This window comes from Lithobates pipiens, unplaced genomic scaffold (genome assembly GCF_037356315.1).
Source record: "Lithobates pipiens isolate NorthernLeopardFrog02 unplaced genomic scaffold, aLitPip1_a1.2 Scaffold_37, whole genome shotgun sequence".
Classification (NCBI taxonomy): Eukaryota; Metazoa; Chordata; class Amphibia; order Anura; family Ranidae; genus Lithobates; species Lithobates pipiens.
Genome location: NW_027507825.1, coordinates 3,585,378 through 3,601,596, shown reverse-complemented (window position 1 = coordinate 3,601,596; position 16,219 = coordinate 3,585,378). Strand labels below are relative to the sequence as shown.

Below are 16,219 nucleotides of genomic sequence, written 5' to 3'. Positions count from 1 at the left end.
CATATCGAATCTCTTCTCTCCATATCGAATCTCTTCTCTCCATATCGAATCTCTTCTCTCTCGATGTCCAATCTTCTCTCTCGATGTCCAATCTTTTCTCTCGATGTCCAATCTTTTCTCTCCATGTCGAATCTTTTCTCTCCATGTCGAATCTCTTCTCTCCATATCGAATCTCTTCTCTCTCAATGTCCAATCTTCTTTCTCAATGTCCAATCTTCTTTCTCGATGTCCAATCTTCTTTCTCGATGTCCAATCTTCTTTCTCGATGTCCAATCTTCTTTCTCGATGTCCAATCTTCTCTCTCGATGTCCAATCTTCTCTCTCGATGTCCAATCTTCTTTCTCGATGTCCAATCTTCTCTCTCGATGTCCAATCTTTTCTCTCTATGTCGAATCTTTTCTCTCCATGTCGAATCTCTTCTCTCCATATCGAATCTCTTCTCTCCATATCGAATCTCTTCTCTCCATATCGAATCTCTTCTCTCTCGATGTCCAATCTTCTCTCTCGATGTCCAATCTTTTCTCTCGATGTCCAATCTTTTCTCTCCATGTCGAATCTTTTCTCTCCATGTCGAATCTCTTCTCTCCATATCGAATCTCTTCTCTCTCAATGTCCAATCTTCTTTCTCGATGTCCAATCTTCTTTCTCGATGTCCAATCTTCTTTCTCGATGTCCAATCTTCTCTCTCGATGTCCAATCTTCTCTCTCGATGTCCAATCTTCTCTCTCGATGTCCAATCTTCTCTCTCGATGTCCAATCTTCTCTCTCGATGTCCAATCTTCTTTCTCGATGTCCAATCTTCTCTCTCGATGTCCAATCTTCTCTCTCGATGTCCAATCTTCTCTCTCGATGTCCAATCTTCTCTCTCGATGTCCAATCTTCTCTCTCTATGTCGAATAATCTTGGACTAATAGAGGTAAGGTTAGGCACATTCCACCACAGTTTCCATGGACACAGATCGCTATTGTCAGCGTCATGTTAAATCTCCTCTCTATATCCAACTGTTGTCACAACGAAAACAAAAATAAAGCATTTGTTTATGTCGGATCTTTCGGTTTTCGGATTCTGCACGTTCCTTATTGTTTGTTAAAATGCTAACGAAAATATCAGAAATTTGGACGAAAATGCATTCGGACGAAAACGAATGCACATGTCTAATTAACAAAGCTAGGGGTTCCTACTGAGTGGGGGATCAGCAGAGCTGGGGGTTACCTAGTGGGGGATCAGCAGATCTGGGGGTTACTATTAAATGGGGGATCATCAGCACTGGGGGTTATTACTGAATGGGGGATCAGCAGAGCTGGGGGTTACTACTGAGTGGAGGATTAGCAGAGCTAGGGGTTACTATTGAATGGGGGCTCATCAGCACTGGGGGTTATTACTGAATGGGGGATCAGCAGAGCTGGGGGTTACTACTGAGTGGAGGATTAGCAGAGCTAGGGGTTACTATTGAATGGGGGCTCATCAGCACTGGGGGTTATTACTGAGTGGGGGATCAGCAGAGCTGGGGGTTACTACTGAGTGGAGGATTAGCAGAGCTAGGGGTTACTATTAAATGGGGGCTCATCAGCACTGGGGGTTATTACTGAATGGGGGATCAGCAGAGCTGGGGGGACACTGGGATTCTGCTGAACAGGGGAACAAATAAGCTGGGGATCTGCTGAGTAATAGGTGCTTTATTGTGTCTTAAACTTGAAGCAAGTGTAAACGAGCCCTTAGTGCTCCTTAATAAAGACATAATAAAAAATTTTATGTTGCGAACATTTTTTTGGGGGGGAAATGTCTTGATTGGATTTCTCATTTAGTTTCAGAATTTTTTTTTTTCTCTTGAGAAAAAAAAAAAAGAAAGAAAAATAAAAAAACACCACAAATGCTTCACAAAACCTTTATGTAGAACGCAAATGTAAAAAAACTATACCAGCACGATGTTTGCGAGAGCCCTCCCCCCACCAAGACCGATGGTTCTATCCCTTCACTATGTGGGTGTGATGGTTGAAGCTCAGGGGTGGGTGAAGAGGGGAGGCTCCACCTACCAGGATCCCAGGTACTGATATTGTGGGGTGCACTGGATTGGTGCTCCAGTTGCCTCTTCATGAGCTGCGACATAGCGAGCGCTCCCAGAGAACCCCGCTTCATCTGTCTATATTGTGCTTGGTGGACATAAATAAAAGCGGCAATATATTACTGGGCAGCAGCTGATCTTCTCTGATGTTATACAATTGGTGTTTTTTTTGTATTGTTGTGTACCTTTCCATAGCCTGGTACACAATGTGACGACCAACCCCCCCCCCCCCCCCCAGCCCCCAATTGTTTAGCAAAATTATGTAGAAGAGTAGACCTAATGAAGGGTTCAACTGAAAATATGGTGGATATCTCCCTGAAGGTTCTCAATGATCCAGGTCATGGTATAGCTAGTAGTTCTTGACACCCACGTAGACCTGCCCTGTATGGTTGAAGATGCTTCACTGCCCTAGACATGTGCAAAATGGAAAAATAATGAGGGGTTCCACTGGAAATATGGATATCTCCATGATGGTTCTCAGTGATCCAGGTCATGGTATAACTAGTAGGAGTTCTTCACACCAAAGTAGACCTGTCCTGTATAGTTGAAGATGCTTCACTCTCCTAGACATGTGTAAAATGGAAAAATAATGAGGGGTTCCACTGAAAATATGGATATCTCCATGATGGTTCTCAATGATCCAGGTCATGGTATAGCTAGTAGGAGTTCTTCAATCACACAGAACAGGTCTACTTGGGTGTGTAGAACTCTTACTAGCTATACCACGATCTGGATTATTGAGAACCATCATGGAGAAATCCAAATTTTCAGTGGAACCCCTCATTTTTCCGTTCTGCACATGTCTAGGACAGTGAAGCATCTTCAACCATACAGGACAGGTCTATTTGGGTGTGAAGGACTCCTACTAGCTATACCATGACCTGGATCATTGAGAACCTTCATGGAGATATCCATATTTTTAGTGGAGCCCCTCATTATTTTTCCATTTTCATATGCCTAGGACAGTGAAGCATCTCCAACCTTACAGGATCTGTCTACTTGGGTGTGAAGATGCTTCACTGTCCTAGACTTGTGCAAAATGGAAAAATAATGAGGGGTTCCGCTGGAAATAAGGATATCTCCATGAACGTTCTCAATGATCCAGGTCATGGTATAGCTAGTAGGAGTTCTTCCCACCCAAGTAGACCTTTCCTATATAATTGAAGATGCTTGACTGCCCTAAACATGTGCAGAACGGAAAAAGGATGAGGGGTTTCACTGAAACTATGGATATCTCCATGAAGGTTCTCAATGATCCAGGTCATGGTATAGCTAGTAGGAGTTCTTCAACCATACAGAACAGGTCTACTTGGGTGTGTAGAAGGCCTACTAGCTATACCATGACCTGGATCATTGAGAACCATCATGGAGATATCCATATTTTTTGTGGAACCTCTCATTATTTTTCCATTTTTCATATGCCTAGGACAGTGAAGCATCTCCAACCTTACATGATCTGTCTACTTGGGTGCGAAGATGCTTCACTCTCCTAGACTTGTGCAAAATGGAAAAATAATGAGGGGTTCCGCTGAAAATAAGGATATCTCCATGATGGTTCTCAGTGATCCAGATCATGGTATAGCTAGTAGGAGTTCTTCAATCACACAGAACAGGTCTACTTGGGTGTGTAGAACTCTTACTAGCTATACCACGATCTGGATTATTGAGAACCATCATGGAGAAATCCAAATTTTCAGTGGAACCCCTCATTATTTTTCCGTTCTGCACATGTCTAGGACAGTGAAGCATCTTCAACTATACAGGACAGGTCTATTTGGGTGTGAAGGACTCCTACTAGCTATACCATGACCGGGGTCATTGAGAACCTTCATGGAGATATCCATATTTTTAGTGGAACCTCTCATTATTTTTCCATTTTTCACATGTCTAGGACAGTGAAGCATCTCCAACCTTACAGGATCTGTCTACTTGGGTGCGAAGATGCTTCACTGTCCTAGACTTGTGCAAAATGGAAAAATAATGAGGGTTTCCACTAAAAATATGGATATCTCCATGATGGTTCTCAATGATCCAGGTCATGGTATAGCTAGTAGGAGTTCTTCAACCATACAGAACAGGTCTACTTGGGTGTGTAGAACTCCTACTAGCTATACCATGATCTGGATCATTGAGAACCTTCATGGAGATATCCATATTTCCAGTGGAACCCCTCATTATTTTTCCGTTTTGCACATGTCCGGGACAGTGAAGCATCTCCAACCTTACATGATCTGTCTACTTGGGTGTGAAGATGCTTCACTGTCCTAGAAGAACGGTGCAGAAGGTAAAAATAATGAGAAAATAATCCTTTCCTACTGCCCAGCTAAATTAACCTTAGGAGTAAAGAAAGCTTTAGTTTTATTAAAACCAGCTTGACCAAATTTATACCAAAGCACTCTTCTTTGAATAACTGCGATAGATAGATAGATAGATAGATAGATAGATAGATAGATAGATAGATAGATAGATAGATAGATAGATAGATAGATAGATAGATAGATAGATAGATAGAGGTATGTATGATATAGTTACATAGTTAGTCTGGTTGATAAAAGACACAAGTCCATCTAGTTTAACCAATAAAAGGGAAAAGAAATTATACAATCCTATACACACGATTCTATAACTACAGTTGATCCAGAGGAAGGCAAAAAAAAAAAGAATAAATGATCCAATTTGCTCTAGCGGGGGGAAAAAGCCCCTCCTGATCCCCGAAGAGGCAATAGTATATATAGCGGGTAAAATAAGTATTGAACCCATCACCATTTTTCTTTTCTATTGATATAGGCGCTATTGACATGAGATGTTCCCCACATGTCGGTAACAATCCACACATACGAAGACGCCAAAACAAATCCGTTCAGAAAAGAAGTTCTGTGAAATAAAATGGAAGGACACCGGGGAAAAGTCTTGACCCCGCTAACTGAAATGTATTTAAATGTTTGGTACAAAATCCTTTGTTGGTGATGACGGCTTCAAGACTCCGACTCCTGTATGGAGGAACGAGTCGCATGCGTTGCTCAGGTGTGATTTCGGGCCATTCTTACACACAGATCTTGAAGGTTCCGTGGGGAACTTCTATGGACTCTGATCTTTAGTACTTTCCATAGATTTTCTATGGGATACAAGTCAGGTGATTGGCTGGGCCATTCTAGCAGCATTTTCTTTCTCCTTGGCTTTGTGTTTGGGGTCATTGTCCTCCTGAGATGTCCCCCAGAGATGTCCCCCTGAGATGTCCTCCAGAGATGTCCTCCAGAGATGTCCTCCAGAGATGTCCCCCAGAGATGTCCCCCAGAGATGTCCCCCAGAGATGTCCCCCTGAGATGTCCCCCTGAGATGTCCTCCAGAGATGTCCTCCAGAGATGTCCTCCAGAGATGTCCTCCAGAGATGTCCTCCAGAGATGTCCCCCAGAGATGTCCCCCAGAGATGTCCCCCAGAGATGTCCCCCAGAGATGTCCCCCTGAGATGTCCTCCAGAGATGTCCTCCAGAGATGTCCTCCAGAGATGTCCTCCTGAGATGTCCTCCAGAGATGTCCTCCTGAGATGTCCTCCAGAGATGTCCTCCAGAGATGACCTCCTGAGATGACCTCCTGAGATGTCCTCCTGAGATGTCCCCCTGAGGTGTCCTCCAGAGGTGTCCTCCTGAGATGTCCTCCAGAGATGTCCTCCTGAGATGTCCTCCAGAGATGTCCTCCAGAGATGTCCTCCAGAGATGTCCCCCTGAGGTGTCCCCCTGAGGTGTCCCCCTGAGATGTCCCCCTGAGATGTCCCCCTGAGATGTCCCCCTGAGATGTCCCCCTGAGATGTCCCCCTGAGATGTCCTCCTGAGGTGTCCTCCTGGGATGTCCCCCTGAGATGTCCCCCTGAGATGTCCCCCTGAGATGTCCTCCTGAGGTGTCCTCCTGAGATGTCCTCCAGAGATGTCCTCCAGAGATGTCCTCCAGAGATGTCCTCCAGAGATGTCCTCCTGAGATGTCCTCCTGAGATGTCCGCCCTCGTTTTATCTTCATTATCCTGGTAGATGGCAGCAGATTTTTATCACCATTCCTCCTTCCTTCAGTGATATGAAGTTTGCCAGGACAATATGCGGAAAATCAGCCCCGTCTACACCATAATTTCCCCGCCTCCAAACCTCACTGTTGGTATGGGGGGTGTTTTGGGGTGATGTGGCCTCCAAAACATGGTGTGTATTATGGCATCCAAAGCGTTCCATGTTGGTCTCCTCTGACCAGACTATATTCTCCTCGTATTTCACAGACTTGTCTAAATGTTGTGCAGCAAACTTTAACCGACCTTCACCATGCTTCTTCTTCAGCAATGGAGTATTGCGCGTTGAGCGGTCATACAGGTCATGGTGGGTGAGGGCATTACTTATTGTGTACCTGCTAATTCCAGGTCTTTCTGAAGCTCTCCACAAGTGGTCCTTGGCTCTTGGACAACTCTTCTGATAATTCTTCTCACTCCTCTATCAGAAATCTTGTGAGGAGCCCCCGGGCATGGCCGGTTTATGGTGAAATTATGTTCCTTCCACTTCCGGATTATGGCCCCAACAGTGCTCACTGGAGCATTCAGAAGTTTAGAAATCCTTCTGTAACCAATGCCATCCGTATGTTTTGCAGCAATAAGGTTGGGAAGGTCTTGAGAGAGCTCTTTGCTTTTACCCATCATGAGAGGTTTCTTGTGGGACACCTCGGTAATGAGACGCCTTTTTATAAGTCGTCAGGTGAGACTGAACCGGCTGATATTCATTTGCACTGACAAGGGGGCAGGATTGCTTTCTAATTACTGATAGATTTCAGCTGGTGTCTTGGCTTTCCATGCCCTTTTGCACCTCCCTTTCTTCATGTGTTCCCGTGTCCTTCCATTTTATTACACAGAACTTCATTTCTGAACGGATTTGTTTTGGTATCTTTGTATGTATGGATTGGATGGGTTGTTACCAACATGTGGGGGACATTTCATGTCAATATCACCTTTACCAATAGATTTACCTAGAGAAATGGTGACGTGTTCAATACTTATTTTACCCGCTGTATATAGTGCCTTGAAAAAGTATTCATACCCCTCGATATTCCCCACATGTTGTCATGTTACACCCAAAAACATAAATCTATTTTATTGGGGTTTTATGTGATGGACCAACACAAAGTGTCACATAATTGTGAAGTGGAAGGAAAATGATAAATGATACAAATAAATATGTGAATAGTGTGTGGGGGAGGGGCATTTGTATGGCGCCCCCCGGAGTCAATACTTTGTAGAACCCCCTTTCTCTACAAGTCTTTTTGGGGGTGTCTCTACCAGCTTTGCCCATCTAGAGAGGACATTTCTGCCCATTCTTCTTCTTTGTAAAATATCTCAAGCTCTGTCAGATTGGATGGAGAGCGTCTGTGATCAGCAATTTTCAAGTCTTGCCACAGATTCTCAATGGGATTTAGGTCTGGACTGTGACTGGGCCATTCTAACACATGAATATGCTTTGATGTAAACCATTCCATTGTAGCTCTGGCTGGATGTTTCGGGTCGTTGTCCTGCTGGAAGGGGAACCTCCGCCCCGGTCTCAAGTCTTTTGCTGACTCTAACAGGTTTTCTTCTAAGATTGTCCTGTATTTGTCTCCATCCATCTTCCCATCAACTCTGACCACCTTCCCTGTCCCTGCTGAAGAAAACCATCCCCACCACATGATGCTGCCACCACCATGTCTCACGGTGGGGATGGTGTGTTCGGGGGATGGGCAGTGTTAGTTTTCCCCACACATAGCGTTTTGCTTTTAGGCCATAAAGTAGAATTTTGGTCCCCTCTGACCAGATCACCTTCTTCCACATGTTTGCTGCCCCCTCCCCCACATGGCTTCTCACAAACTACAAACAGGACTTCTTATGACTTTCTTTCTCCAATGTCTTTCTTCTTGTCACTCTTCCATAAAGGGCAGATTTGTGGAGAGACGACTAATAGTTGTCCTGTGGACAGATTCTCCCCCCTGAGCTGTGGATCTCTGCAGCTCCTCCAGAGTTACCATGGACCTCTTGGCTCTTCTCTGATGAATGCTCTCCTTGCCCGGCCCGGTCAGTTTAGGTGGACGGCCATGTCTTGGTAGGTTTGCGGTTGTGCCCATACTCTTTCCATTTTCCGATGATGGATTGAACAGAGCTCCGTGAGATGTTCAAAGCTTGGGAGATTTTATTATAACCCAACCCTGCTTTATACTTCTCCACAACTTCATCCCTGACCTGTCTGGTGTGTTCCTTGGCCTTCATGATGCTGTTTGTTCACTAAGGTTCTCTAACAAACCTCTGAGGGCTTCACAGAACAGCTGTATTTATACTGAGAATAATTTACATACAGGTGGACTCTATTTACTAAATTAGGTGACTTCTGAAGGCAATTGGTTCCTCTAGATTTTAGTTAGGGGTATCAGAGAAAAGGGCATTACCAGAGATAATTTAATAATAAGAAATATTTGTATAAAAGTGGATACTCACAAAATGCAACTGACAAAAGTTCAAACACAGTGCATGGAAATGCACAGAACACAGGGTTTCGGGGGAGCACCCCCTTCCTCAGAGCTAGGCCTAGCCTAGCTCTGAGAATGGGGGTGCACCCCGAAACGCATTAGCTGTACCCCGTTGTTTGAAAACCAGTAAAAAAAACAAAAAAACAAAAACATAATTTTCCTTCCACTTCACAATTATGAGCCACTTTGTGTTGGTCTATCACATAAAATCCCAATAAAATACATTCATGTTTTTTCAGTTGTAACATGACAAAATGTGGAAAATTTCAAGGCACTGTGTGTGTGTATATTATATATATTGTGTTTTAAATTTCAAAACTTTTTTATTTTTTTTATAATATATATATATATATATATATATATATATATATATATATATATAAAATATATATAATTAAAAAAAAAAAGTTTTGAAATGTAAAACACAATATATAATAATATATATATATATTTTTTTTTTATTAAATATATGTTCATTTAAAGCCAAAACTTTTTATTTATTATAATAATAATAATAATAATAATAATAAATATATATATATATTTTTATTATTATTATTATTGTTATTATTATTGTTATTATTATTATTAATAAAAAAAAAAAGTTTTGGCTTTAAATGAACGTACATCTAATTAAAAAAAAATTATATATATATATTTATAATTTATTTTTTATTTATTATAATAATAATAAATATATATATTATTTTTTATTATTATTGTTATTATTATTATTATTATTATTATTATTATTATTATTATTAATAAAAAAGTTTTGGCTTTAAATGAACGTACATCTAATTTAAAAAAAAATCATATATATATATATATATATATATATATATATATATATATATATATATATATATATTTTTTTTTTTTTTTTTATTATAATAATAATAATAATAATAATAAATATATATATTATTTTTTATTATTATTATTATTATTATTATTATTAATAATAAAAAAAAGTTTTGGCTTTAAATAAACGTACATCTAATTAAAAAAAAAAAAAAAATATATATATATATATATATATATATATATATATATATATATATATATATATATATAATTTTTTATTTATTTATTATAATAATAATAATAATAATAATAAATATATATTATTTTTTATTATTATTATTGTTATTATTATTATTATTATTATTATTATTATTATTATTATTAATAATAAAAAAAAGTTTTGGCTTTAAATGAACGTACATCTAATTTAAAAAAAAAATTATATATATATATATATATATATATATATATAATTTTTTTTTATTTATTATAATAATAATAATAATGATAAATATATATATTATTTTTTATTATTATTATTATTATTATTATTATTAATAAAAAAAAGTTTTGGCTTTAAATGAACGTACATCTAATTTAAAAAAAAAATTATATATATATATATATATATATATATATATATATATAATTTTTTATTTATTTATTATAATAATAATAATAATAAATATATATTATTTTTTATTATTATTATTGTTATTATTATTATTATTATTAATAATAAAAAAAAAGTTTTGGCTTTAAATGAACGTACATCTAATTTAAAAAAAAATTATATATATATCATTTTTTTTTTTAGATGTATGTTCATTTAAAGCCCAAACTTTTTTTTTCTTTTTATATATTTTGCATTTGTTGTTGATTACAGTTGTGAATGTTTTGGAAGTTTTTCTTTCTGCCAACCATTTCCCATTGGGAAGAAATTCCACGGACACAGGAAGTGAAAGTCACTATATTTTTAATATGAAATGAATGCCTGTAGCAACAGCTCCCTCCAGTGGCCATTAGGCGGTAACGCAGTATTTACGAAAACCCTGCTGAATTTTGGCCACTAGATGGCGCCGACCATACAGGCATTACTCTCCTAGAAAAATTACGGGACATCACATGCTCAACTTGCTTCTGACATTCCTGAAACAAAAAAGGTTTTATAAAACAAACTCTATAAAACAATGGCTGCCACAGACTTCACAGTAAAATCATCCACACAGCAAAGCAAATTAACAGTTTTTACGAGACACACTGTCTGTCCTGAATATGAAACCTTTTTTTCCCCCCCAAATTTGCACAACTCTATAAAGCTCCTCATATAAAGCAATCAATTATTCACAGTACATGTAAAGGTGTTTTATTTTAGTTTTGGATAGAGTGCAGTAGGGTTAGACCCTCTGCATTTACACAGTATCTCACAAAAGTAAGTACACCCCTCAGTGACATTTCTTCTCTCTTTTCATGTGACAAGACTGAAGAAATGACACTTGTCTACAATGTAAAGTAGTGAGTGTACAGCTTGTATAACAGTGTAAATTTCCTGTCCCCTCAAAATAACTCAACACACAGCCATTAATGTCTAAACCGCTGGCAACAAAAGTCAGTACACCCCTAAGTGAAAATATCCAAATTGGGCCCAAAGTGTGAATATTCTGTGTGGCCGCCATTATTTTCCAGCACGGCCTTCACCCTCTTGGGCATGGAGGTCACCAGAGCTTCACAGGTCACCACTGGAGTCCTCTTCCCCTCCCCCATGATGACATCACAGAGCTGGTGGATGTTGGAGACCTTCCCCTCCTCCACCTTCCGTCTGAGGATGTCCCACAGATGATCAATAGGGGTTTAGGTCTGGAGACATGCTTGGCCAGTCCATCACCTTTAAGAGAAGAGAAGAGAAGAGAAGAGAAGAGAAGAGAAGAGAAGGCGGCGACAGAAGACCGGGCCACCGCTAGTAAAAGAGCTGGGAGAAGAAAGCGGAGGGCCCGGCAATAAGACCCCAAGAGGGGGACAAAACCCCCGAAGTTGGAAGAAGACCCCTGGACGGCGGCGGCAACGAAGAAGAAAGCCGGGCTCCTCCGCTAGTAAAAGAGCTAGCAGAAGATAGCGGAGGAGTCCGGCGAGAAGACCCCCCCAAGACAGAAGAAGACCCCCGGAGCTGTGCAATAAATTATTTTTAACCCTTGTGTGTTGTGTTTTATTTACATTTTTTCACACGTGAATGGGTAGGGGTACATGGTACCCCAATACTCATTCACATAGGGTGGGGGGCCAGTATCTGGGGGCCCCCTTATTAAAGGGGGCTCCCGGATTCCGATAAGCCCCCCCCCGGCTGCAGACCCCGACAACCAATGGCCAGGGTTGTCGGGAAGAGGCCCTTGTCCTCATCAACATGGGGACAAGGTGTTTTGGGGTGGGGGGCCGCAGGGCCCCCTTCCCCAAATGGGCCCCCCCCATGTTGAGGGCACGTGGCCTGGTACGGCTCAGGAGGGGGGGGGGGGGCGCTCGCTCGTCCCCACCCCCTTACCTGACCGGCCGGGCTGCGTGCTCAGATAAGGGTCTGATATGGGCTTGGGGGGGACTCTTGGCGTATTGCTTACCCTTTAAGTCCATACTAGGTGACGGGGCTAGCGAGGTGTCAATCTCACCGCCGAAGGCGGTGACATTGACTTCCTTCGCTAGTCCCCTCTACTTGGAGCCACGTTCAAAATGAATGAACTTTCCTCCGTTCATTTCAAAATTCCGGCGGACTAGCGCACAGACGGCCGGATGGTCCGCCAGCCAGTCTGGCGGACAATTTTGAGTCAAAACTTCTTTCTAAGTCCGCCGGACTTTTGGAAAGAAAAAGTCCGCCGGAGCCCACACACAGGCCACACAGGCGGATTGTCCGCCGGACCAAGTCCACTGGATAGTCTGATCGTGTGTATGCGGCATTAGTGTCAAAGTCAAAAAAAGTTGAAGAACTTGCTTACTTTGACTGCATCCAGAGAATAGCCAATCACAGCTGGATGATCCCTCAGATTGGACAGTCCCCCTCTCACCAGACCGAGCAGCCAACAAGGTGCTTCCTCAGGAACAAGTCTCTGCCACAGACGTTGTTGTAGAACATGTAGGGAAACTAAGCTGTAGAACACTTGTAGGATTCCTGGATCCCTCAGCCTGCTTGGCGATATCCACAAGACCGGATTCTCTCGGTGACTTCAGCCCTTCCAGGCTCTTGTTAGGAAAACCAATCCGTACGTGGTCTTCTTCTAAAGAGTCCTCCCCTGGAATGCTCGAAGTACTCTGGGTCTCTCCCGAACCGGAGACGGCACCCAACCACCTCAGAATCCTCCTTTAGTTTCCTTGCCTCGGGCTAGCCAACCCCGAGACATTAAAGTCAGGTGGATCCGCACCCCAGGCCACAGCCTTCCTGGGGGGCTGGTCAGGAGGACCATGTAGTCAGCACATCATACTGGACCGGAACCCCCGAACCACGTGACGCCCGCATCATAAATACCCTCTCCCAGAGGGCACAGCGAGAGGGCCACTCCCACTGACCTGGCTCCGAAAGAGAGTAACTTAAGCACCTGTCCAGACCATAGTTCCACGCCTGCCACAAGAGACAGCGCCCCCCTGTGGCCAGGCTGAACATCTCACAGTCCAGTCAGACTGATGCAGAGGTCCAATTTAGACAAATAAACCCCAAACCAAACGGCAGTTGAGGCAAAGTTACAAAGTCCCACGCGGTAATGAGATCTCCAGAGGTTTCCATCCGCTTGGCTTTCTGGTGGTCTGGCAGCTGGCGTAGCACAAACCGAGAAAAAGATCTTCTTCTTACCCAAATCTTTGCGGACGTGTCCTCGCTAATGTCCCACTTGCTCCGCCATCAAAATCGGGAGAGTGAGCCGCCCATCTCCTGCCAGCATTTGCCGCACTCACTTCATCACGTCTCGGGGTTCTGCTTGCCGGCGGTCGACCCCCCCGGACGTGGCTCGTCCTCAGTGGTTTCCTTCCTGGCGTGGAAGCGTTTGAACACATTTTCTGCTCACGGCTTCCGTCCCCGTAGACTTGCGCCAACTTTTCATGCGTCTCCCGTTGCCATTTTCCTCAATTTGTAGAAAAACTTGATGTTCACTCGTTGCTCCATTGCACTGTGACCCTCCCCCCCCTCGCGTGCGCGGATTACGTTCGACTGCCCACAGCAGGCTTACCCTGACGGTCACGTGTGCTTCACGCTAGGTGGCACTTCTTCACTTATCTCTGGATAGTCATGTGCTGCCCGCGCACCTCGCCCATGTTACCGCTGAGATATCGGACCAGTCATCAAACTTTTTAGACGCGCCTCATATATACAGTAGGGGGGAAATACTGATGAGTAAAATAAGTATTTGATCTCCTTAGTAGTTGGTGGGGAAACCCTTGTTGGTGATCACAGAGGTCAGACGTTTCTTGTAGGTGGTGATGAGGTTTCCACATCTCAGGAGGGATTTTCTCCTCTCTTCTCTACAGATCTTCTCTAAATCCTGAAGGTTTCTTGGCAACTCGAAGTTTCGGCTCCTCCATAAATTGTTCTATAGGATTAAGGTCTGGAGACTGGCTAGGCCACTCCATGACCTTCATGTGCTTCTTCTTGAGTCACTCATTTATTGCCTTAACGATGTGTTGTGGATCATTGTCATGCTGGAAGACCCGTCCACGACCCAACTTCAGTGTTCTGGCTGAGGGAAGAAGGTTCTCCTCCAAGATCTTACAATATATGGCCCCGTCCATTGGCCCCTCAATGCGGAAAAGTCGGCCTGAACCTTTACCAGAGAAACAGCACTCAGAGACCCGGAAACACTCTGAGACACTCGGAGAAACTCAGGCACTCCGAAACACTCAGAGACACTTGGAGAAACTCAGAGACACTTGGAGAAACTCAGAGACCTGGAAACACTCAGCGACACTCGGAGAAACTCAGAGACCCAGAAACACTCGGAGAAACTCAGGCACTCGGAAACACTTTAAAACACTCAAAAATACTCAGAAATACTCCATTCTCGAGTACATCCGAGCCTCTCCGAGTGTCACCGGCACCCCGCACCTCTGGCCACATGCAGTACTGCATACAATAGCAGTCACTGCAGAACGAATTATCTGAGTTTCCATGGACTCCTATGGAGAAACTCGCTTTGATATACGAGTGCTTTGGATTACAAGCAATCTTCTGAAACAAATTATGCTCGTAATTCAAGGTTCTACTGTACTTATTTTACTCACTGAACCGCAACCTAATTAATAATGTTTGTATCATTTGTATCATATAATTTTTCTGGATTTTTGACAACAATTATAGACCCTTTATTTCTTTATAAGTGGGGAAGCTCATCTGCAGGGGATCAAATAAATATTTTTTCCCACTGTGCGTGTATATATATAAAATAAAATGTACCGGCTTTAAATTCCAAGCACATTCCTATATACAGTGATGTGAAAAAGTGTTTGCCCCCTTCCTCATTTCCTGTTCCTTTGCATGTTTGTCACACTTAAGTGTTTCGGAACATCAAACCAATTTAAACAATAGTCAAGGACAACACAAGTAAACACAAAATGCAATTTGTAAATGAAGGTGTTTATTATTAAAGGTGAAAAAAAATCCAAACCATCATGGCCCTGTGTGAAAAAGTGATTGCCCCCTAAGGGCCGGTTCACACTGCGGGTGATGCGAGGCGACACGACTCGCCTCGCCGCTATCTTACAAGTCGCCCCCGTTCTGTACAATGGAACCATTCTGAGAGGAGCGACTCGAGTTGCTCCGACTCAGAAAAAAGGTTCCTGTACTACTTTCGGGCGACCTCGGGGTGACTTGCATTGACTTCTATACAGAAGTCATCTGCAAGTTGCCGCTGAGGTCGCGGCGAGGCAAGTCGGTGTCGCCTCGCATCGCCTGCAGTGTGAACCGGCCCTAAACCTAATAACTGGTTGGGCCACCCTTAGCAGCAACAACTGCAACCAAGCGTTTGCGATAACGTGCAATGAGGCTTTTACAGCGTCCTGGAGGAATTTTGGCCCACTCATCTTTGCAGAATTGTCCTAATTCAGTTACATTAGAGGGTTTTCGAGCATGAACAGCCTTTTTAAGGTCATACCACAACATCTCAATAGGATTCAGGTCAGGACTTTGGCTAGGCCACTCCAAAGTCTTCATTTTGTTTTTCTTCAGCCATTCGGTGGTGGACTTGCTGGTGTGTTTAGGATCATTGTCCTGCTGCAGAACCCAAGTTGGTTTCAGCTTGAGTACACGAACAGATGGTCGGACATTCTCCTTCAGGATCTCTTGGTAGACAGCAGAATTCATAGTTCCTTTTATCACGGCAAGTCTTCCAGGTCCTGAAGCAGCAAAACAGCCCCAGACCATCACACTACCACCACCATATTTTACTGTTGGTATAATGTTCTTTTTATGAAATGCAGTGTTCCTTCTACGCCAGATATACTTGGACACACACCTTCCAAAGAGTTCCACTTTTGTCTCATCGCTCCACAGAATGTTGTCCCAAAAGTCTTGGGGATCATCAAGATGTGTTGTGGAGAAATTGAGAGGAGCTTTGATGTTCTTTTTGCTCAGCAGTGGTTTTCTCCTTGGAACTCTGCCATGCAGGCCATTTTTGCCCAGTCTTTTCCTGATGGTGGAGGCATGAACGCTGACCTTAACTGAGGCAAGTGAGGCCTGCAGTTCCTTGGACGTTGTTGTGGGGTCTTTTGTGACCTCTTGGATGAGTCGTCGCTGCGCTCTTGGGGTAATTTTGGGCGGCCGGCCACTCCTGGGAAGGTTCACCACTGTTCCATGTCTTCGCCATTTGTGGA

General features: G+C 42.7%; 1 protein-coding gene across 3 annotated transcripts in view; it reads right to left on the bottom strand.

Annotated features, from left to right (window-relative positions):
* The window catches only part of UNC79 (unc-79 subunit of NALCN channel complex), a 272,784-nt gene that overhangs the window by 89,391 nt on the left and 167,174 nt on the right, over positions 1-16,219 (bottom strand). Inside the window, exon 34 of one of the 3 annotated variants that reach the window (XM_077466667.1) lies at positions 2,034-2,150. The exons of the other annotated variants lie outside the window; for them this stretch is intronic. Within the exon in view, the coding sequence (XP_077322793.1) occupies positions 2,034-2,150 (117 nt within the window). The remainder of the gene's footprint in view (positions 1-2,033; positions 2,151-16,219) is intronic. 3 annotated transcript variants of the gene reach the window in all.